Source organism: Mizuhopecten yessoensis, unplaced genomic scaffold, assembly GCF_002113885.1.
Source record: "Mizuhopecten yessoensis strain PY_sf001 unplaced genomic scaffold, ASM211388v2 scaffold8745, whole genome shotgun sequence".
NCBI lineage: Eukaryota > Metazoa > Mollusca > Bivalvia > Pectinida > Pectinidae > Mizuhopecten > Mizuhopecten yessoensis.
Window position 1 is genome coordinate 1,834,950 of NW_018407700.1, and position 25,763 is coordinate 1,860,712.

At 36.8% G+C, this 25,763-nt stretch overlaps 1 protein-coding gene across 2 annotated transcripts in view; it reads right to left on the minus strand.

Annotated features, from left to right (window-relative positions):
• The window catches only part of LOC110456464 (AT-rich interactive domain-containing protein 2-like), a 47,153-nt gene that overhangs the window by 5,440 nt on the left and 15,950 nt on the right, over window positions 1-25,763 (minus strand). The window contains exons 3-18 of one of the 2 annotated variants that reach the window (XM_021507242.1): window positions 20,640-20,737; window positions 16,684-16,838; window positions 15,410-15,628; window positions 15,044-15,111; window positions 14,487-14,556; window positions 13,263-13,342; window positions 12,681-12,757; window positions 11,827-11,908; window positions 11,164-11,257; window positions 10,358-10,567; window positions 9,906-10,055; window positions 9,288-9,363; window positions 8,854-8,991; window positions 8,180-8,298; window positions 1,184-4,880; window positions 752-887 (exon numbers count right to left, since the gene is read on the minus strand). In XM_021507242.1, the coding sequence (XP_021362917.1) occupies window positions 752-887; window positions 1,184-4,880; window positions 8,180-8,298; window positions 8,854-8,991; window positions 9,288-9,363; window positions 9,906-10,055; window positions 10,358-10,567; window positions 11,164-11,257; window positions 11,827-11,908; window positions 12,681-12,757; window positions 13,263-13,342; window positions 14,487-14,556; window positions 15,044-15,111; window positions 15,410-15,628; window positions 16,684-16,838; window positions 20,640-20,737 (5,469 nt within the window). Of the gene's footprint in view, window positions 1-751; window positions 888-1,183; window positions 5,043-8,179; window positions 8,299-8,853; window positions 8,992-9,287; window positions 9,364-9,905; window positions 10,056-10,357; window positions 10,568-11,163; window positions 11,258-11,826; window positions 11,909-12,680; window positions 12,758-13,262; window positions 13,343-14,486; window positions 14,557-15,043; window positions 15,112-15,409; window positions 15,629-16,683; window positions 16,839-20,639; window positions 20,738-25,763 lie in introns of both variants that reach the window. The other variant, XM_021507241.1, reaches the window with a different exon arrangement.

A 25,763-nucleotide genomic window follows, 5' to 3' on the forward strand; every position in this document is an offset into this window, starting at 1 on the left:
AGGGTTGGGATGAATTGTATCACTTAGTGACAGATATGACTAGGGTTGGGATAAATTGTATCACTTAGACAGACATGACCAGGGTTGGGATAAATTGTATCACTTAGTGACAGATAAGACTAGGGTTGGGATGAATTGTATCACTTAGTGACAGATATGACTAGGGTTGGGATAAATTGTATCACTTAGTGACAGATATGACCAGGGTTGGGATAAATTGTATCACTTAAACAGATATGACCAGGGTTGGGATAAATTGTATCACTTAGTGACAGATATGACTAGGGTTGGGATAAATTGTATCACTTAGTGACAGATATGACCAGGGTTGGGATAAATTGTATCACTTAAACAGATACGACCAGGGTTGGGATAAATTGTATCACTTAGTGACAGATATGACTAGGGTTGGGATAAATTGTATCACTTAGTGACAGATATGACCAGGGTTGGGATAAATTGTATCACTTAAACAGATACGACCAGGGTTGGGATAAATTGTATCACTTAGTGACAGATATGACTAGGGTTGGGATAAATTGTATCACTTAGTGACAGATATGACCAGGGTTGGGATAAATTGTATCACTTAGACAGATACGACCAGGGTTGGGATTAACTGTGTTTATCACTATAATAGAAAGATATGACCAGGGTTGGGATAAATTGTATCACTTAGTGACAGATAAGACCAGGGCTGGGATAAATTGTGCATTAATCAGTGCACTACTAGCTAGCTATAGTGACTTACTTGTATGTGTGTGTACAGTGACCATCGCTTCCTCTGGAGCCTCTCACAACCTTCCCACAGACAGACCCCATCCACATCACTCGCCAGATGGGTGGTGCATACATGAGCAAACACACTCCGGGAGTTCTCAAAACATCTACAACATACCAGGTTGTCAAAACACATTATGACAATTGTAGGCGTTAACTTAATTTGTTTAAATGTCTGTAACTATTGTGAGAATAAAGATTGTTTTTTTTTCTCTCCAAGCAATTAGATTTAAGCCGCAAGATTTGAAAATTACTTCTTGTTATGTCACTTCTCAAGCATGAGAACAATTTGTGGTGATGAATTTGATATTTTTTCAAGTAACTGACATTGCTCTTTTGGAGATTTAACTTCTTATTATGAAATAAAAAATGAATGAAATACTAGTTTTGGGGAATAACTTACCGTTTACAGTTGGCCCATTCACAAACAAACTCTGGACTGGGTGGGTTGGTGTTGGTGGTGGATGAAGCAGAAGAACCTCTTGAATCAGCACTACCTGATGTGTTTCTGTTGCGTTTCTTGGGTCGTTTTTCGCCTGACTTTGAGCGGGAGGTATGACTGGATTTTTTGGTGCCCGTGGTTGGCGTGAATGAGGTGGAGGTTAGGATGGGAGTGGTAGCACTTCTGATGGAGGTGGATGCGGCAGCAACTGCCATGTGTATGCCCTGAATAGCAGTGTTTATGGAATGTTTGTCTGTGGAGGAGGAGTCTGTGAGCGATGAGGCGACACTATCACAGCTGAGCTCACTGTCACGAGATGCCTCAGGCGTAGGTACATGGCGCGAGTTGCACACATCCGTCACCTGGACGGATGATGACCGAGACTTGTCATCCTCGTACACTAGTAACTGCCCTCCAGTCAAGTCCATCTGACCGCCGGCACGGCTGTAGATAAAGTTGTTACCACTTGTTTCAACTTTGACACCGCCTGTGCTTATCTTGAACATATTGTCATTGGAAATATTTGCCATATTAATATCCATGATGGTGGGGAAGGGCAGCCTGGCTAAGGCAGGCTGTCCTACAAGAGGCTGCCCCAATAAGGGTTGGCCCAGGAGTGGTTGTCCTATTGGCATGTCCCCTATACTGATAGGCATCACCTGTATGCTTTGTACGATACTACCCACAGTCATGGTATTAGCACAGGGAATATCATCCATACCGTCCTGGGGTTGCAGATCACATGAGGCCACAGCAGCCTCCACAATGTCTATTTTGTTGTCTTCACTATTCTGTGGTAACACAGGTAAACTGTCCGTCGAGTCCTCATTCATTGGAAGTTCTGGCTGAGAACAGCTGTCTGGTTCAAGAATTAAAACTGGATTAGTGTCCCGATTCTGGTCCTGACCTGGACATTGGTCCACAGAGGTCTCTTCCATTGGTACCTCGGTCATTTCATCCGATGTCTGTGACTGGTCGGTCTGACCTAATGGTTTCAAACACATTTCATTTTCAATAATAACTTCATCAGGATCCCCTGCCGGTTCACGAGAAACACTATTTTCCTCGGTCTCCATGCTCATCCCTTCCTCTGTCAGATCATAACATGCAGGCTGTCCACCCACGTTATTGTATCCCTCCTCTTCCTCCTCGCTAGCCTCTTCAAGAATGCTCTTTATAGCCAGGACTTGTTCGGAATCCTCATCTTGTGCTGAGTTTGGTGCTGTTGTTGTTGGCAGGTTTTCTACATTGGTTACTTTACCATTAATCTCCAGACAACCCTGTGAATTGATGACCACATGGTCACCCTCACCAGCGTGAATGACAACATGTTTCACTTCCTCATTGTCGGAGGACTCTTCTGCCCGCCCATTCTCCTGTCCAATACCCATTAATCCATCATTGCTGAGCTCATAGTCAATGCCGTTACTGTGCCCTTCATAAGGGTCCCTCTCACCATTGGTGACATGGTTTACCATAATGCCGTTCATTTTTGGCATTACTTTTTCACTGAACTTGTTAATGCACTCCTTGAACTCTACAGCGCTCTGAATGTCCTCTTTAATGCCCGAGCAACTGTCTTCAGAGTCCACACCATTAGTGAGAATAGGTTCGGGTGTGGGAGAAGGGATTATCTCCTCCTGATATTCTGGAATACCATTCACAGCAGACACATCCTCTACAAGTTTGTCCTTAACCACAGCTTCCTCTTTGGGAGGAAGATCTTTCAGATTACTGTCCTCACTGCGAGGAGGGTGTAGGACACCATCCTCTCCCTCCAGTAGAGATTCTCCACCTCCGTTCTCCAAGACCTGTTCAGCATGGTCATCCATGTTGTTGTATTTCTCTATTGCCTCTTCGTCACAGAGGAAGTTGTCCTCCACTCCCTCCCCCACACAGTCGTCAATGCTGTTCATCTCCATGTCATTGTAGCTTGCCTCTAGGTTCAAAGCTGCCCTAGCTGTTTCTGACATATCTGACACACTCTCCAGCTGCGACACATTATCATCTTCACTTGTAAAGTCTTTTGTGATAGAAGGGTTTGTTGTGGTCCTCTCTAGGTTCCTCTCTGTTGCGTGATTGTTGTTAGCATTGTTTATGTCAGAAGACATGCTATCTTCAGAATCTCCAATATCACCATTCAGCTTCCCCTGTAAAATGTTTGAGAAATTGTTCTGTGGTTCTTGTTGTAGCATATTGTGGTTTCGATGAAATAAAGTTTGTTCACGAATTTGATTTTCTACGGTAGCAGAAGCCATGGCTGAGTCTGGCCCAGAAGGCAGAACCATGGCAGAGATCGAGTTGCCACCACATTCATTTGAAGTCATTGTAGGTGGGTTAACAATTTGGTCCTCACTTCGGACACTGGAGATGATCTGACCTGTGTCACTAAGCATGTTATTCCTGCCTTGACCTGTATCCAGAACCTGGTCATTGATACTGGACAACGGACTGGTGTTGACAGCAGTATGAGGGACTAGCAAAGGGCCAGAATCAATATTGGTATTTTGAATGGACGGTTGGGGGGTTGTGGTTATTGTTTTCTGCATGTTCTTGATGCGGTCGAGACACTTGTTTTCCACGCGCTCTATCATGGCCTCCTGTCCCACAGTGACCACATCTTTGGCACGCTCAATCTCTCCACAAACCTCTAGGTCCCCATCCATTGGGTTGGGAGATGCAGGGTTAGGGGAGGGCGGAATCTGGCCTAGGGTTGGTGTGGCTAGTGGTTTGGGGGAGAAACTCTTTGGTGATGATGACCGAGATGAGTTGGTACTAGATGATTTCGTGCAACTTGGGCTGTTGCCGCTCTTCTTTTTCTTTGCTGCTCTATCTGACTTGACCGGCCGCGACTGATGGGTGGTGGTGACTCCCTGTTGAGGAGTGGGATTACTCACCCCAAGTTGACTAGACTGGACGATGCACATGCTTCCTGAGGAAGGTGATGACTGAGACTGGTATGACTGTGGACTGTCCAATGCCAAGCTAACCTGTACCTGGCCCTGTATCTGACTGAGCTGGTCGAACTGTGGCAGAACAGCAGTGGTACCCTGGCTGCTGACCATGTACGGATGTTGCAGCTGCTCCTGGATAACATTGCTCTGCTGGGTTGTGAAAGTCAGAAGCTGCATTGGGTTACTGGGGTCCATCTTTGGACATATGGGCACTGGCCCTGACTGGTTGTGTCGTAGTTTTTTAGCCAACAGAGTTTTTATCATGCGAGTTTCCGTAGATTTTTGTTGTGGTTCCTGCACAAACACAGGAAAGTTGCCCTGTTGTGTCGGGTCTGACTGACAGACCTGTTGGATAACAAGCACAGGAAGATTCTGTCCTCCAGTGGCCATTACCTGCTGTGGTTGAAACTGCTGTTGTGGCGCCGACACATTACGAGACTGAATTAACTGGGCACTGCCTACTGAAGTGAAGGTGGATGAGGATGAGATAACTGGGGTGGATATGTGATTACTGGTGACAGTAATTGAGGGTGACAGATGAGGAGATGGGGCTGGTTGAATCTGTTTCAGCTGTTGAGGTGGCCGAGTAGGTGTTCTTTGCTGTACAGATGTTGTGGATTGCTGATGAGCTTGTATTTTGGATGACAACAACATAGATGTGGACGATGATATTGCACTGTTCTTCCCCGGCGTTGGTGCACCACCTGCAGGAAGAAGGGATGGAGATGCTTGTAAGGGAGATAACCTGGGAGGTTCCATGAGACGCTGTCTGAGTGTTGGAGTTTGAGTTAGGTCAACAGTTGCGTATGGATTAGATGCTGTCGAAGGAAAGGCTGATGGGTGCACAACACTACTACGAGGTTTAACTGAAAGCAAAATAGATACAACACAGAACTAAATAATACTCAAATAAATAGCAAAACCACAAGATGAAAATGCATGCAAAGCTGCTCAATACAATGAATACAACATCAAACATATACATTTGCTGCAGACACTTAGGGGCACTCTCATTGCTCTCTGATCATCTGGTTTGAGCTAGTATTTCCCTAGTAAATCCTACATTTACTGTAAATCCTAGTTGTCTGTATAAATCATAATAAATTTTATGTGAATAAGAAGATGTCTTTCTTTATCAGCCAAAATAATTTTTCACTTCTTTTGGCTTCAATCTATTAGTTAAGGTAACAAGAACCTAAATTTAGTGCAATGCACATATCCTGTGGATGGTGCAGGTCTTGTTCAAGTTTCATAAAAAATATTCTATGTTTAAAATGTACATACCAGACAAGGGTTCACTAAACTTTTTGCACTTATCTGACCTTTGACCAAGAGGTGAAAACTTTCCTTGGCTGATGCAAGAATACATTAGGTTTCATCAAATGATCTTGAAGTTTCAAAGTTATGGCCTGGACAAAATTATGCTAAAAAATTTACCCATGTTTTACCTTTGACACCAAGTGAAGGTTAACGTGACCTAATTACAGTGCACTCGACACATGCAAGAACACTCAGGTTCATCAAAATGTCTAACTATTGATATATTATGGCCTAGAAAAGTTATTGCTAGACATTTTACACTTATTTGACCTTTGACCTTGAGGAGAAAGTGACCTTAGACGGCATAAAAGTTGTTTCAAATCTATTACCTCCTTATGCTTCATTTCAATTGAAACAAATGTATAATTTGATCATAAAAGATCTATATTCTGTTGTGGCCAGTCTTCCCTGTGGTAATGTTGAATATAATATGAACATGTTCACTTCAGAATTTGGCACATAGATACAATACCAGGAAACAAATGTACAGTGGAACAGAAAGTCTAGCTGTACAGTACAACATCAAGCAAAGGGAGGCCACCTGATATAGTGTGTCCACAGCTACCAGTAAAGGTGATGTTGGTAATACAACAGACAAATCAGGCTGTTTAAAATGCCACATCAAATTTTCTTCTTACATATCTCTACTTTCATTAGAACTAAATTACAGGATTTTTTCATTTCAGAACTTGAATCTTTGCTTTTTGAACATTCTTGTAAGATTTTTTTTGATTTTTTTTTAAATATTTAAATATCAACAGATCCCTGGCCAATCATTAAGCTCTAATTATCGCACCATAAGCTCTTGGCAGGCTCAATTTTTAATTGCTGATCAGATGATTGTGCTTTCCGCATTTGTTATCCACTTCACAAAATACACATCAACCAAAGTGCACAGCATACAAGGCAAAGCACAAAAAATATCTGTTGCCAATATTACTCCACCTTCCCTTTCATTTTTCAAATGACCTTAACATATTTTCCAAACACTCTGACAAGTAGATCACTAGTCTTTGAAAGCATAGAATCCATCATTTCTAAAGGGACTTTGACTATCCTAGTGATTCGAAAAAATGTTGATGACAACATGAAATTTTATACTTGGTTTGATGATTTTGCACAACAGTGGACAAAATGTCAATGAGATATCCTTACCCTATGTCAAATCAATCTACTAGCCCTTGATCTAAATTGCTATAAAACTTCACACAGGTTAAACTGATGCAGTAAACTTAGATCACTGTAAGTAATGATATGACATTGGATAAATACATAAGGATGGCAATCATATTTGCTTTAAACTTTTTTTACAATTTTTCTTAAGCTATTCTTAGTAGCTTAAGTGTATATTTCATATTTAAATTTGCAACTTTTTCTACCAGATTTTGTAAATATAATTGCCTTCCATTAAAATTCTTGTCAAAATTATAAGGACAATCAATGATGTTAGTAAATGGGAGGCTAAACGTGCTACACTCCAGTACATGGAAAAGGGAAATATGCAGTGTCTACAATGATATCCAAATTAATAATTCTGCTCTAACCATATATACTGTGAACAACGAATATGTGTACAATGTATTGTCGACATCTATTCATAAAGTCTGCCATACAGAATGAGTTAAAGGCAAGAAAAAAAACCCAACAATTTCTTCACAGAAAAAAGGTCTTCAAAGACAGGTAATAATTTACAGTATACCAAATCTTAGCATATTTTAGAATCAGTTTTATGGCAAATACTATTGAGAACTTCAGATAAGAGTAAATAATTAACTTATGCATCTCCACAAATATTCAAGTATATTTTTGTTCAGCAATTGTTTGAACATCAACAAAATTGGGATTTTTAAGTATTCATTAGATATTATTTAAATTATCAATTCATTGCTTTAAACAGCAACAGACCATCTATGGTGGGAAAACCTTTTTGCAGATATATTGCAATTCTGAATCTTCCTATAATAATTTCTGCATATCTTGCCCAACATTTTGTTAGTGTGTATTGACCCGATGGTACAGTGCATGTGGTGCCCCACTAATCCAATACCCACATCTAGATTTCCTGACTATATAGTGTGTTAGGTGACAAATTGGCCATTTTTCTACGTACAACTATCGCAGTTGTGCAGCTGTCTCACAATGCACTGCCACTTTTTCTGGGAGTGAAGGATAACTATATTACCAAGGCCCCAATGTTTACAAATTTAATGTCAAATGCCTTAAACCTCATTATAGTTACATATTTAAATAATTTATTTATCAGACTTTAGACTGCATTGGTAAAATCAAATATAGGAAAACGATCTATACAGTATACAACATCTAGTTGAAATACTATGTGTGTTAATTGGAATAGCCAAAATGCCATGCAAACATTAAACGTGAACAAGGTGTGAACAGTGAGAATAGCCTTTCCAAGACGGTCCAATGTCAACATCACATGCTCAGTCAGAGGTCAGGGGGGCTTATCAACAGGCAACATGTCACATGTCATTAGATTGGTAAGACAAATACACTGAAGTATATAAACAGAATTTTATTTTAAACTAAAAAGCAAAATATATTTCAAAAGAAAATGTCAAGAAAACTTAATATTAACGTAAATTTCTGTATTTCTATTTCACTCACATGTTGTCATATTGTGACCCTTTAAACTGACAATATCATTGATCGTGTTATTTACCTGAACAGTGTACTGCAAATGGTGGAGGATTGAGTTTCTTCACAAGACCTTTGTATACTATCTCCTGTGATCCATCATCCTTACCAAATGTTACCATCTCAATCTTTGGGAACACAATTCTACAACACAACAATACATCATTTTATGACCTCATTTTGGTGATATTTTTGCATTATGGAATCTAAACATCATTCTGAGAAGCAAGTATCAAGTTTCATAATATAAGTTTGAGGCATACAAAGTTATTGTCAATACAAGCATTACTAAGTCCTTCACATCATGTTATGACCTTGGCCTTTGGATGTGTTACATGACACACTGTCTGGTCATGACACTGAAATCAATAAAGATTCATAACAAAACCTAGAGGAAACATGTAGTTGCTATCGGGACAAACATCACTTGATAATTGAACGTTGGCCACAACACTGACCTTTTGGTTACAGACCTGAGATTGTTAAGTGATAGACATCAGCTATCCAACAATGCAGTTTCATAATAAAATCTTGAGGTGATCAGAAATAAGTCAAAGGATTAACATGCCCATATTTGAAGTTTCCGGAAAAATTTTTGAGGTGATGAGAAGTTACAGGCCAGAAAACATGCCCATATATGAACTTATTTCAGCACATTTGACAAGATTCTTGGGTGATTGTAAATGAATGTGAACATACTTAACACAGTTGAGGAAAGCCTGAGCTGGTAACAGCTGTGGCAGTGCGTACTTCTTGGAAAAGGTGATATATTCTGCGTAGAGATGAAGTTGTGACAAGGAATCACCTCCATCTTTGATTTCAAATGCACTTTGTAACCTGAAAACATAGAAAGCTTCAATGTATATATCTTCTAGTAAAATTCTATAAAGCGTAAAAAGTCTTTAATTTCAGTCATTTTGATGACAATCACCTGGATAACATCTCTACAAAAAGCTCTATTCTATTGACAAGTGAATGGCATCTAGCATACAAGTATAGACATGTCAGCTTGTTATTAACAATGGCATACAGATAAGCCTTAGGCAATTAAGTATCTCTTGATTACATTCTTATTATGATATTCCTCCTACATATCTGTAATATATGCTACAGACGGAGGATGACTTTCTCACCAATTGCACGTTGTGGATTCTACGTCACAGCTAGGTGGTACGCTCTGTTTCAATGCTGCAGCTTGTGGAGCATTCCCTGCAAGTACACCAGTAGAAAATATACACAATTTGAACTTAACTTCCATTTAGGGGTTTGATAAAAATATTCATTTTTTATTTCTCTTTCAAATCAAAATGATATTGCTATGGATAAATGTCAGAATGTTGTAAATCCATGCAGCACAACCTTGGACTCAAATCACCCTAGTCTCACAAAACTTACACATATCATCTGGGGAGTTATTGTGCTAGTGTAGTAAACATGAGACGACCAATAAAACAGGACATCATTTAATAACATCATACATTTGAGAACATTTTTTGTAAAATAGAACAATTAATCCTTCCTTAATGAAAATGTTCTATAATAAGCTAAAAAGGAAATTGAACAAGTTTTCATTCAAATGAAAATGAAGAAAATTCTCCAATGGATTTTTGATCTCTAAAAACACAAAAAAGGGCATAATTTGTAAATTGTTTATGTATAAATCCTATTTTTATCAATCTAAATGACTTTTGACACATTTATTAATTTCATGGTATTTTTTTTATTTTTTTAAATATTTACTCAAAACTTACTTTGTGCAGGGAGCATGGGTTGTGAGCTGACTGGGGCAGACGGTTCCCCGGCAGACTGGGAAGGGGGACAGTACTCCACAACCTTGATTCCCACTAATGAGTTGGGTCCATATGCTTGAGCTTCTATCGTCAGCAACGTAACCAAGAAATCTACAGCGAAATGATGACAATGTTATCCAGTAATAACTAAATAAACACGGTAGCGTATCAGATAGTGTTGCAAAATTCAATGTTTAAATAAATATAAATTTATATATACATATCAACTAAAACAGCTTCATATTTTGTTTAATCTGTTTCCCATCCATAAGTAACTTTGACTATGTCCATGATATCAGTTAATAGGTAATAATGGCCAAAATACAACCATTTTGGAATATCAGAACTTGCTATTTACATTAACAATAAGACATGCCCCTACATTAGCAACACTTGTTTTCAGCACAACATACCAACAGCTCTTTTGACAGCAGCTATCTTGGTAGCGGAGTGTTCACCAATCTCAGACAATTGGTACAGGGCTTCCAAACTATGAACAATGATCTGGATGTCATACACGCCCAGCAGCCGAATCACGTCCTCGTAGATACGGTCATCAAGTCGCTCCTCCAGTATCACATCATTCTCATCCTTCATACAAAGCTTACTCAAGATTTCCAGACCTGGATAGACATGAATTCTTTTTTAAACTTAAATTGAACACATATATATGCTATTATATTCTATTATAAATAGAAACGTCAGATCATTATTTATCGAGATGACCTTCACCTTTACCTGATGACCTCAAAATGGTGTCCTATCGCCATATATGGAAAACCAAGTTGGTAGGCATGGACAGCATAAAATCCATTCATCCCCTTTTTTGTGACCCAACCACCCATATTTTTTTCCAATCATTAAATATATGTTTAAACTCCTCGAGACCCAATTACCCACATATTATTCATCAAAAGTGCACTATATATAAATTGGTATTTGGAATAGCCCTTACATAATTTTGACACAAGTCCTGATAACTACTTTCTCACACTCATCAGTTATCAAGTACATCACTCAATATAATTATCAAGCACAACACAAAGCTTAGGGTGCACAAAAAGTCTATCCAATTTCATTTTTATTTTTCAGTTATCTGCTTGCCACATAATTTTATCTGAATATTAAACATGAAAGAGATGTTTTTTCCATGTATACAAAAAACTACTGCATAAAAGAGCGATTCCTAATCATGTTGAAAGTTGTTTGGGTGACTAACCTCTGACCACGTCCAGCTTATCCTCAGCAGCCAAGCATCTACAGATCAGATTTAGCACCATGTCTGTTTGTTCTTTGTCCGGGATCAGCACCATCTGCAAAGTACAAAACCACAATCAACAACTGTCTCTCAAAACGGTCCCAGTACCTGACCTGTTGTACGGACAACGAGATCTCATTCTCAAACAGCTCTAGCATATGATGCATCACACACATCATTTTCATCCTCAAAAGTTTACTTGAAAAACAAATTCTTAACATTTGATCTCTTACCTTGATTATTTTCAAAAACTTCCTTGCAAAATATAATAACTTAACAGATAATTGAGTTAAGGAAAAGGAAGAACATGAGGAAAGTGGCTGGTGTTTGTTATGGAATACACACGTAGTGATCATCTATAAAAAATAATCTGTCAGGCAGAATTAGTTATAAATCTATCAAAAACATAAACATATTGATGTGGTGTTTTTTGATGTATAGAGAGTGGAAAATTCTCTAAGTCTTATGTATTTTAATTCAATTAAAAATACACAAATGTATCATTGTGATGATAATGAACATAAATGTTTTCTCTTTGAAAGTACACTAACCCTAATACTTATATTACACAAGTTCTGTCATTCTCGAGGACAAATAAAATCAATAAATCACACTAGCTGTTACCTTTTCAGCCAGATTCCCAAGGGTATCCAGTGCCAACGGTCGCAAACACCCATAACTACTGTGTATACACAACATCAGAAACCTGAAACGAAGCAAACAACAATGATGACACCGAGACAAAATCATGATAGCATAAAACACAAAGGCGTCTGTGATGAGCTACTGGTGTCTATTAATAACTCAAACACCAGGGAAGATGGACAACAAATCAGTTGCATGAAAGCCAGAGGGATTTATCAAAACTTCAAGTGTTCTTAATCTCAGATGAAGAACTGATCAAGAATGGTCTGATCACTCAAACAATACTGATAACAAGGATATCGTAGAACATGTTTATTGAGCCCTGGTGGACTTTAGGTTGCTATAGACATGTACCATTGTAGAGCTTGATAATCATGAAACAATTTCTTGCTAGGAGACAAAAAAATATCTTTGTTATAAGCAAGAAATTTGAAAGGAAGCGAATTTGTACTTTTCAGGTTTTACTGTATATCAGCACATTTTCACAACTTAAGTATTTTCTGTTCAGAGCTGTTCCAGAATTACCGGTTGAGGAGGAGTGGGAGGCTCTTTACAGAAACCCCACCACCCATAAAACCTTAAAGGTAATTTAATATAAGAGATGGAAGACAGATCTGGTTTTAACAAAAAAAATCGATAAATTACATAACTGCCCTTATTGTTATGGAAATATTTTGTCATTTTTTTTTTGAGCTGTGCAGAAAAATTTGATGTTGTATTAAACAATTTCACATAGAAATCAGATCTCATTATTTTTATTGTAAATATCAAGTTATGTTTAAAACATACATAAAATCTACCACTGTTACATTAAAGAGAACAACCATTCTCACCTGAAGACTAGATCATTTGAAGACATAAAAGTGGCATTTTCTTCCTCAAAAGATAAATTTCTTATAATGACAGCCAGCTACAAGGAAAGAAATCAAGATGTAAGATATATATTTCAGTATTAAGAAGATGACAGTCAAATAAAAAATACCTGCCCGGAGAATAAGATAGGATTCTCGAGGCCTAAAGAATGAGGTGAAATGTGGTATTTAGGGAAAGCAATGACAAATTAACAGCTAAAACAAGAACGACAAAACAAGCTAACAATTTTAAAACAGGAACCTCAATGCAAATTAAAAGACAAAAACCCAATGTGTATTTGCTTGGCATTTATTTGACCTTTAACCTAGAAGCGAAGGTTTAAGTGACACTGGGTTGCTTAAAATATCATCAACAGATAGAAAGTGTTTAATAAAGGAACGCCTAAAAAATCATCAAAATATCTTAAACAAATTAATGTTTTGGACTGGACAAGATGTTATACAGGCTGTTATTCTTCAAATAGGAAGCTAACAAGTGTAGGAGGGTACAGATCCCAACAGTGTGCGAGATACATCTATTAGTAGGTATATTATGCTATTTACCTGTAGCACTCTTTGTCCTTCCAAGTCATGTCTGCCCCTGTCACGACCAAGATTGAGTACTTCTTCGCCTATCAAGGGTTCTTAAGGAGGAAACACAAAATAGAACTAAAGTTGGACCAAGGCATAACAACATTACAAAATAACAGATTTTGTTATGAATCTAGATGGTCGCAAGTTTGGCAATGAATCTACTCACAAAGGAAAAAAATACAAAAACAAAAATCCTTTTTACCACAAATTCTTGGAGGTACTTTTCATTTCAGTAAATCTCACCAACCTGTATAGGCTAACTACATTCCTAGCCAAAGTATCATGACTAAATACCAGAAATTCCACTGTATTAAGAAACAAGGCAAAATATTGCAGGCAACTCATGAACCCCAACCTTTGGTAAGAACTTCATAAATATGCTTGTAAAATAAAACATATTCCTCTACTTCGAGGGAAATATAAGTACACTGGAGTTAAATGCAATGTCAAACCAGTCAGTAAAGCAGAAAATATGGGTCAGTGTCCTAGATTTGACATGCTGTTCCGGTACTCCTAAAGAATGATGATACTGGACCTCTATTATAAGAGTAATTAAGATTAAGTCTAATTAAGATGTCATATGGACAGATGATTGAACAATGAAAAATGCAATTTCTTATTTATAATATCCATCTACTGATTTTAAGTTTGTGCACGACAATCCGCCATCTCAAGAGGTATTAGATACAAAATTGGCAACTGTAGGAAACACTTGACAAGTATATAAAATATGTGTCAGACACAAGTAATATATTAAGGGACAGAGTACAAACCTAGTTCCCCTTTGACAGTTCCAGTGCGGGACTTATAAAGTGTTTAGGCAACTTAGTTTCTCTACAGAGAAACCAGATTTTAATCACTAGATTAAATAGGTTCCCATGTACACAAAGACTTAACCATTTCAACACTGTAGACCGTAATGGACTCATCCATATCAATGCATGGTAGAGTCTACTGAAGTTACATAGGGGTGAAAGGGTAAGTATTTAGAGTAATGAGGCGCCAATTCAAAAAGTTAGTGTCATTATCTGGTAACCTGTTTATATGAGTCGAAGTTACTTTCTGCACTTCGTATCTACATAAAACTTAATGTACAGACAAAGCTAATGTACCTCCCATTATAACAGTAAAGCTCGACTCTTTAACGACACCACTATCAGCATTGCTCACTGCAAGGTTGCCATGGATACTCACTTCTATTATAATTCCGTGAGGTTATAATCAATTTCTTAGCTTCTGTATCTTTGACTGTATCATACCAAAACTGGAAACGAGAAAGGAAAATCATGTAAATTAAGAACACTTCAAAGAAAAGTACACAATCAACATCAAAACGAGGAGAAAGTTACTGTCTTGTAATGTTCACATCATGTGTGGCAGCTTATAAAGGTAATATAGACACAAAGTAGGTTCTACTAGCTAATCAGGACATGATCAGTTTACAGTATTTCTATACTTCTGCATAGCCACTGTTTAACAAAGAAGCTTGTGGTAAAGTTAGAGACAAATATCGACTTGAATCAAGCATATCTTAAAACGTCTTTTCAAGATGTGAAGGTATAGACCCATACACAAACTTAATTTCTGTACTACAATAAAGGACACTGTATATATTTGAGACTTTCCTGAATGTTAATATTACTTATTAATTAACATTTAAAAGTAATTGTGTGTCAATGTTTAGGATTGACAGACATGAAATAAGAGCAGGTTACCTTTATGACATGATAGAATAACATTTAAACACTTACATGTATAAAATCTCTATGCAAGAATTTTCTCCAGTTGGACTCGTACACCTCTTCTAAAGTTTCACACCCTGAGAAAAAGGGAAATTTGAATAATCAACCCATTAGTCATAACACAATCATTCTTTAAAATTAAACATGTCTTACATTACAATAGCATAAGAATTGTGACAAAAAAATCCTCAAATTAGATATTTTTTTCAATACATGTTTAAATCTTAACTTGATTATAAAAAGTAACATTTTTTGTTATAGCCTTAAAATGTTTTCTGGGGATTTAAACAATGCATTTAATTGAAAGCAATTAAGTCAGAAAATCAATCAGACTGCTTACATGAAATGAATCCTGGCCGTACTGGCTGTACTTACCTGGTACAAATATGCCTATATGAGCCATAAGCAGGTTTAGTAGATGGTGGGACTTTTTCAACCGTAACACATGCTTTCCTTCATTGGATAACAGCGTACACACATTAATGACAAAGTCCACCTCATTTGGCAGGCCTGACATAAGTGCTTTTTCCAGTTTTTCATAATCGCTGATCGTGACATAATCTGTTGAAAACCCATGCGACTGCCTAATAGGTTCTGTAAATTTGTTAAAAAGAAAAGTTTAAACAAAATGGAAGAAAATTATAGTTATTTTTTATATGGCAATGATACTATTTATAATGTTCAGTTTTATTTTCCATTATTTCTTTAAGGATATATATACTACTACATTATTGTGACATGCATCTCATTTTCAAACGAGTTCCAAAATAGGCAACTAACACCTGCAATAATTTTAAAAGCCAATGCATCTCCTTTCCAAAATAGCTTCACACTAACATCTCCACATAACCACAGATAATAATCTGTGAACCGCTTCGAGACCTAACTCGGTTGTGATACAGCGGTATATAAGAACCTCAAATTATCATTTCTATTTATTGTTATCTTATAATAAATGATACCTTTCAAAGTTACACAATTCGACATATAAATGGTAACATGCGTAAAGTTAATTAAATTTTCTGAATCAAGATGATTGAAACACAATTCACAATTATAATATGCAATGTAGCCTATATACTGAATATTTTCATTTGCAAAAAGCTGTTTCCTGTCTATTCAAAACTGATTATATGGTAGCAAAACTTGATAAGTGAAATGCGTAGGGAATGCATTTGAGATGAAAATGTATTCATGGTATTAAATTAATTTTCAATTAAACTGAATTATCCACAGGACCTAAGAATGGTTTAAATCAAACTGATAATTATAGGTGTCAAAATTCAAAATAACTGCTCGACTGTAGATCAAAATAGTAGAAATCATTTAACACTGTTCAGATAGCATGAATATTTAACTACAAATTGATATTTGTGTTTTAAAGTGTTCTATAAGGATTCTTTATATCTGTGACTTAATTTTTTTCTACAGATGATGTATATTTTTTGCAAATAAAATTCCACAAATTCAGTTTTTTGTACATATTTCTGAGACACTAATTTGTGTTTAACTCAAAATGTCTTTTGTTATATATGAATTATTTTCATTCAGGTAAAAAACTTCAATCCTCATGAACAAAGATAACATTACACAAATATAATTAATCTGAAGTAAAACGCTAGCCCTGTATATCTCCCGTGTCTACTTACCTGGTACCCTGTGTTGGCTGTAGTTGTATGAACTAGGGATACCATAAATAGGCAGGCAGACCTTTTTGCGAGCTGGAGTGTCGCCCTCGTCCTCGACATACTTGCTGTCTGGGTCTTGTCCATGGAAGTGTACCTTCTCATACTTGTCCAAATGTCTATGTAACAAAATAATTACATCCTTGATAACGAATTTGAAGCTTCCAACAAACAAAACATTGCTACTGTATCTTATCAAAGACACTAAATCTTCGAACTATTACAGACAGAGTTCACTGGTAAAGGATCATATATATCAGACCACTAGCCTACAAAACAGATCATATATATCAGACCTAAAACAGATCATATATATCAGACCACTAGCCTACGAAACAGATCATATATATCAGACCACTAGCCTACAAAACAGATCATATATATCAGACCACTAGCCTACAAAAACAAAACATTGCTACTGTATCTTATCAAGACATTAAATCTTCGAACTATTACAGACAGAGAGTTCACTGGTAAAGGATCATATATATCAGACCACTAGCCTACAAAACAGATCATATATATATCAGACCACTAGCCTACCAAACAGTTTAAACGGAAGTCAACAATATAAACAATATACAACAGAGCTCAACAAGCAGTCACCAAATATTATCACAAAGTCTGAAAACACCCATATGATGCTTAACGGAGCTGTACTCTTACATGACAGGATTTATTTTCTTATCTTTTAATGCCACCAATGGTAGGTGATCCAATACTGAAAAGATCAACTTTTCCCCATCTTTGAAAATATACTGGACAGACAAGAAACATCTGTGCTAGGTTAATAAGTTGATGAACAACTGTACCCTGGAGATAATTGATCCACAACATAGGATCGAGCCATGTAGTCTTTTTTTTTTATTAAAGAGAAATAATTCAAGTAATGTCAAAATATCAGCAGCGCATCCTGTACTCTAGAACCATACTTTTTCAAAACATTTCAATAATTTCCCGTGACTAGACATACTGTATAGAATGAGTTTAAGTAACTGTACGCTATGCAAGTGAATTATGCATGTCAAGATTTTATTTCAGTTGTACACCCAACAAGTAAGAAATGCTGGGGTTTCCACTAGCCCTTCCTATCAATTTATTGACACCTGCATAGTTGCCCTCCCAACCTACTGTATTTCTTTCTATCAATTTGGCCTTATATATTGTATTGACAGCAAACAAATATAGTCGTATTAATTTCGAAAGCGTATTAGGTCAGAATTTGTACAATTATAAAGTTACTTAGCTTGATTCTTGAGAAGCCTAATATAAACTGTCGCAATGGCATGCTTTAATGCATTTTTACTTTTATATCTTTTATGCTTTATGAAACAAATATCATTACTTTTCATTTCCATTTTTTGTTTATTTATAAGTTCGATGTATCTAAATTCATGTGCTTAAATGCATACCATTTTCTAGAAATAGTATAATTGTTCACAAAGCTATACATATCAGAAAGTGGTAAACATGTATTCATATTCTATAAAATCCTCACCCAACCAGGCATTCTCATGTTTCTGTAGACATACTGTTTTGTCAGTCAGTATTTCCCCGATCAACATTAAATTTCAAACAATTTGCTGATGGGCAGAGAAATGTGAGAAGGAGCCATTATACAGACTGACAAGGGCTCGCCTGACAGAAATACTTGCATGTTCGAGTAAATATAAATAAAATTTTACTGGCCCTGCCAGTGTACAGCTTTGATGATAGTAAAATCAATGTTAAAAGGTTCTGTGAAGTCTGAAGGGTTCAGCACTTCCTCCACACAACACGTGCCCATGCCCTGCTATACGGCCTCACTACTCAATCTATCAACATGCTTCAGCACCTATTACTGGGGCTTATTTCAGTCTGTAAACAATCACTCAGCTTTTACTATAACTCTTACACCACACACAGGCAATGAATACATCTCCTAAACAGTTGGCTGCTTTTTCCTTACACAAGATAGTTATATTGTTATGTATGACAGACACTTTCTCAACTTCCTATAATGATGACATTGTTAATATCATGTATACATTACATATTATTTCTGTTATCATAACGGTGCCTTTGTAAGTTACATTATTTCTGTTAACATAACGATGCCTTTGTAAGGTACATTATTTCTGTTCACATAATAATGCCTTTGTAAGGTACATTATTTCTGTTCACATAATGATGCCTTTGTAAGGTACATTATTTCTGTTCACATAAATAATGCCTTTGTAAGGTACATTATTTCTGTCCACATAATGATGCCTTTGTAAGTTACATTATTTCTGTTCACATAATGATGCCTTTGTAAGGTACATTATTTCTGTTCACATAATGATGCCTTTGTAAGTTACATTTTCTGTTCACATAATGATGCCTTTGTAAGTTACATTATTTCTGTTCACATAATGAGGCCTTTGTAAGTTACATTATTTCTGCTCACATAATGATGCCTTTGTAAGATACATTATTTCTGTTCACATAATGAGGCCTTTGTTAGTAACATTATTTCTGTTCACATAATGATGCCTTTGTAAGGTTCATTTTCTGTTCACATAATGATGCCTTTGTAATTTACATTATTTCTGTTCACATAATGAGGCCTTTGTTAGTTACATTATTTCTGTTCACATAATGATGAGGTCATAAAACCAGCAACTTTAACTGTTGTGTGATCGCGGGATTCGTTTGATATATACAATGTGTATCAAAGGATCAAACTAGTCTTTTCCTCGCGTACCCAAGGTGCTGCACATTGAGCCTTCGATTTTCCTATGACATATTCAAGGGGTGCAGAGTGTGAAAGTGAGCGTAACCCTTAGATATTGGGGATGACAATGAAGGGTCTACTGAAAGTCTTGCTACTGCCAGATTATTTAAGGATGCATGGTTTACCTAGCTAGTGCTGTTCAAAGAATTCTAGTACTTTGTGTGACATCAATGTATTTAAGTGTAAGACTAGAATTCATGGTTTAATCAATATCATGATGCAATACTTAAACTTTTAAAACACTGGATACTTTAACTCTTAAAAGGCTAAAATGATCATGAAATCTATGGATTTTTTTAACCTTCATAAAGCATGCACTTTAGCTTAAATGGTCTAAAAAGGTTTTAATGTTCTAGTCATAAAACCCTAATTCACAAAGAAATACAATCTTCACTTTCCTTTTTAACTTCAGGCTTTTGCAGTTATGTTGGGACTTCGCCAGAAACAGGGAATATTGTAAATTCCAGGGCAAAACAACAAAGTGAAGTTCATTTAGTTTTTTATTATCATCTGTCTACAAGCTTCAATTTCCTGTCTTTTTTTTAAAACTCCATTCAAAGTGACATGTCTGATTGTTCCTATGCTAGCTACTTAGCCCTGGAATCTCAATCATTTTCTAAGAGATTTAGATTTGATCAAATAAAAAAATTGTATTGCTTAAACTGAAAATGAATATATTTTGCAAGAAAATAGAACCTGATAGACAGAAAGCTAGGTGAAGTCTGTTGAAACTGAATACCATAGCAACAAGATGCTTTTTATAGTGAGCAGGTTCTCAAATTTTATAAAAAATTGACAAATATATGACCGAGATGAAGATTAAGTCCATGATCAGGAAAGAATCCTGATTTAAGTCCAAATTTGAATGCTGAAAGTTTTACGTCTAATATGTACATGACAATATTAAAGTACTGCATTATATGACTGAAGTAGGATTGACTTCTCGGTGAAAGATTTATGTCAAGAACTGAACTTTGGACAAGTCTAAGGCTGTGTCTTATTATAAATATAGCTATAGCATTTTTCAATAATGTATCAATTTTCAATGGAACTATCGTTTGGTAGAAGATTGAATTATTATCTTGGATGCGTGTTGGAAATCTGGAGTGAATATACTGAATATATATCCTGTATAGTGCTTACATTTAAACGAAATCCCACTGACCTGATATAGATGTGTTTTATGGCCTGGGTTCCATTACTGCAGCATTTGGGGACATGGAAGTCGCCTTGGATCTGTTCCCACAAATCTTCATCATTCACCTACAACACAACAATAATACAAACGTTCACACCCTTTGTCATTACAGACTTATCTGGTGTAGCCATGAATAATGAGATCTCTTCAAGGCATCCTTTCCCCTCATTCTAATAGTTATTGATTGTTTTCCTATTCACAATATATATAATCTACATATACCGACTGTTAAAAAAATGTATTCTCGTCCTTTCATATGCAAATGTAGCCACACTGCAGATTTATCAGATCATTGTCAGCAAACATAATGTATATTTATAGTAAATGCTACAAAGGACATTTCAGGTGAGAGTATAACATTGGGTTAGACAATATCTTACTATTCCGTTACTTCTGATATATCTAGACCTGTGCTCAGTTGATGATACACTTGTTACTGAACAGTGAACCAGTAACAGATGTGCTGTTAGCTATATAGCCAGCTATAAGCTTTAACAGCATGCATTACCACATCATTTGTACATAATCAATAATTCACAAATGCCACAACAAGATTAACTCTGATGAGAGAACCTAGGTTTTTTTTAATTATTCTGCTACATGTAGCTTGAAAGCTTAAAATCTAATACATGTTTATATTATGTCGTCAGCCCTACATAAACTTGCTTGAAACCATTTTTAGCATCCAAGATCAAACAACTTTTCAATCATATTACCTCTGCATATGTGATGTGTATGATGCATCTATGGCGTAAAACAACTTAATTATTGATAATGTGTACATGTGTTTACAACCTGCACATCTCACACTGCAGACCTAACACAAACGCACTCTAGGTATACATACTCACATACTGTTTAAAAAACTAAATCTTGCATCCTTGATCATACCTTGGCTTGCCCATTAATAAAATCCACATTATGTTTATATAAATGTATATATTCCCATCACATCAATTAACTTGCAAACTTGAAATAATTTCTCTAATATCGTGATTAACAATTTATTCCCATATACATAATATATAATACATGGATAAAATGATGATGCATGATTTTATATACCGTCATATATATATAAATGTATCATATGGTAATTTCATATTAGCGCTATACACAAACGTACAGGCTTTTATGAAAGGTTTGTAAAGCTTACTCCATAATTTAATGTAAATAAATTCGAAGCCAGCATTTTTGTGTGTGTACATCTCATCAATGTCAGCGCTTTGCCACACTGGAGTGGGATGTCATTACGTAATCTGAGCTGGTGAGATATTTCATTATACAGATGAAAAGAGGACACATTCTCAGTCACAAACGCAAGCAAACACGATGCTTCACTGGTTACACTTTCAGCTCTTCAGTAAAATCAGTAAGCTATCAAATATTCAACAACTCTTAACTCATGATTGTTTTGCAATTTGCAAAATAATTATTCTGACATTTAAATCTTTTAATTCAATAGATCAGTGAATTTATTATCCTGTCCTTCATTGACATTACAATAACATTTGACAATGGAAAAGTAATAGAATCCAGATTGTGAAGTTGATGGGAATACANAACGAAAACGGCCCAGGTGTTACTATAATTTGCACTACGATATTGAATGCCCGATACGCAATACGGAAATGACGACACGGTGTACATGCACATTTCGATCAATATAATTGAGTCCGAGCTGTACTTTTTCCGGAAGTACGTCACGAAAATGGACGCTGATGACGATGTGTGGAGCCACCTTAAGTCAATAGCTACATATGTATCAGCCGCTATTGATGATGATCTTGATGACTTCATATTTATATTACGCTTCAGTCAGGAGGGAATGCATATATACAATTTCTACTTTCCTTCCATAATTTCATTATATTTTTTTATGTTCTAGAAAAAGTCAAAAGGACACCCCCAACCCGATTTTAACCCTGCATCATTTATTTGCACCAAATCAAATGCATTACAAATATAATTGGTCCTTACCATATTTTTCTCTCATTAAATCTACAACATCAAATTAGATATCAACTGTGAAAATAACATTCTATATGAATAACATTTTTTTGTATCAATTTTCATACCGTGACGAGAACAAGGAGTAATTTTATCATGGAACTAATTTCTAACATAATACCAAGATTCAATTATTCCTTCATTTCATTTTTAATAAATCAAAATTTGTGCCTTCACTGCAGGCAAAAAAGTACAAACATGTCACAGCTTGATGACTTACTATCCCCAACAAAACCCAACCTGTTTTGCTGTGGCGACAAGCCAATATCTCCTAAACTTCCTCCATAGAAGAAACAAAACATCTTACTTTGATGAACGGAGTTGCAAATTAAAACAATTTTCCAACAAGATGCTACAATCAACGACACTTTAATCAATTTTGCATATATGAATATTAGAGAGAGAGAGAGAGATTTTAATCTACTTCAATTCAGACTTACTCTGCATGTCTTGTGAGAGTAATAGTTTCCCCTTCAATTGCCTTCTCCATTGTTTCCTCAAGATATTAATCGCTGAACAAATCACATGCCTAACCACTTTGTCACTCATTTGTGTTCAACTAAATTAGAATAAACCTATTTGCCTACTTTGTACATTCCTCTCTGCGTACTGTGTATTAGTTACTCATATAAACTGAAAAAAGGTTTTGTCAACACCGAAAATTGCGAAGTGCTGTCAAGGCTAAGATTGATAGAAAATAGAAGACCGTTCTCTCAGAATTTTCCTCCAGCGCAAAGCAGTAATTATTTGTCTGTTTTTTCCCCTCATACAAATCATGGGATGAATTCCAAGTAGAAAAGTGGAAAGCTTCAATATATCACTATGGGCAGTGAGAACGTTCTGAAAGCAACCTATATTCATCTATGGAGATGAGTTATGTTGTACATGAATCACACACTCGATCGCTACCAGAGGAAGGACCCAGCCACGGCTTCTGGTTAGGTGTACTATTGATCAGACCTCGGTACAGATACAGTGTTGTGGACAGGTGTTAATTAGAAAACTCTTCTGTACAGGTGATAGTGCTTTTATTTCATTTATGATTTATGATTTATTGTCCTTTCAATATGTGAAAAGAAACATGACACCCACTGCACCTGTATCACTTATTTTATTAGTTTGCTACCTGAATGATCACGAGATAGTGGCAATCTTGATTTTGATCACAACAATTACTATGTACAAGAACACTTGAATTGGTGGAGATCAGTAAGAGATCCAGGAACAATTTTTGTCGAGATTTGTTTGTTAGAACATAAGAAGAATTCAGAAGAAATTAGTGTCATATTTTTTTAACCCGTTTTTAACAATCTTCTCAGTATATGTGGTAAAATGTCAGTTTCTACCATAATTTTCCTATAATTCTCATTATCACAATAAGTCACATAACTGCACAAGAAAGATTTCCCCTCTAGGCAATCCAAAACAGCAGTATGGTAATCTCTGTGTAACAAAATGTAATTACAGCCAACATCAGATAAGAGTTTGGGTGGATGCCAAAAACGAAAAAATTACAAATGATTATCTTCCTGCAACAACTAAAAGAGATATCTCCAATTGAAACTGAAACCTGATGATTCCATCACATGTACGATATTAGTAAAATATGCACAATGAATCTCTGTGTGCTATATACCGTTCTATCGGAAACAATTCATTACCATAATTTTGAGCACAACTTACCAAATAAAATGACAATGCAACTTCCAAAGTAACTCCTCTGTGTATCAAATCTAGCTTATGGGCAATTATTGGGAACGCAGCGTTTCCTCTGGCAGCGGAGAGCTGTAGAGTTAGATGCAGGAATGATGGCAGTGGAGAGCTGTAGAGTTAGATGTAGGAATGATGGCAGTGGAGAGCTGTAGAGTTAGATGTAGGAATGATGGCAGCGGAGAGCTGTAGAGTTAGATGTAGGAATGATGGCAGCGGAGAGCTGTAGAGTTAGATGTAGGAATGATGGCAGCGGAGAGCTGTAGAGTTAGATGTAGGAATGATGGCAGCGGAGAGCTGTAGAGTTAGATGTAGGAATGATGGCAGCGGAGAGCTGTAGAGTTAGATGTAGGAATGATGGCAGCGGAGAGCTGTAGAGTTAGATGTAGGAATGATGGCAGCGGAGAGCTGTAGAGTTAGATGTAGGAATGATGGCAGCGGAGAGCTGTAGAGTTAGATGTAGGAATGATGGCAGCGGAGAGCTGTAGAGTTAGATGTAGGAATGATGGCAGCGGAGAGCTGTAGAGTTAGATGTAGGAATGATGGCAGCGGAGAGCTGTAGAGTTAGATGTAGGAATGATGGCAGCGGAGAGCTGTAGAGTTAGATGTAGGAATGATGGCAGCGGAGAGCTGTAGAGTTAGATGTAGGAATGATGGCAGCGGAGAGCTGTAGAGTTAGATGTAGGAATGATGGCAGCGGAGAGCTGTAGAGTTAGATGTAGGAATGATGGCAGCGGAGAGCTGTAGAGTTAGATGTAGGAATGATGGCAGCGGAGAGCTGTAGAGTTAGATGTAGGAATGATGGCAGCGGAGAGCTGTAGAGTTAGATGTAGGAATGATGGCAGCGGAGAGCTGTAGAGTTAGATGTAGGAATGATGGCAGCGGAGAGCTGTAGAGTTAGATGTAGGAATGATGGCAGCGGAGAGCTGTAGAGTTAGATGTAGGAATGATGGCAGCGGAGAGCTGTAGAGTTAGATGTAGGAATGATGGCAGCGGAGAGCTGTAGAGTTAGATGTAGGAATGATGGCAGCGGAGAGCTGTAGAGTTAGATGTAGGAATGATGGCAGCGGAGAGCTGTAGAGTTAGATGTAGGAATGATGGCAGCGGAGAGCTGTAGAGTTAGATGTAGGAATGATGGCAGCGGAGAGCTGTAGAGTTAGATGTAGGAATGATGGCAGCGGAGAGCTGTAGAGTTAGATGTAGGAATGAGTGGAGAATTTAGACTCCGTCGTGAATAACAACATAAAATGCTAACCTTGTGGGGCTACAAACATCAATAATGACATCTCGATTCCATCAGCAATCACTTGTACAGCCTACAATCATCCAGTAAAGTAGTCCTGATGTTGTCGGGCAGATCCCCCCCCCGCC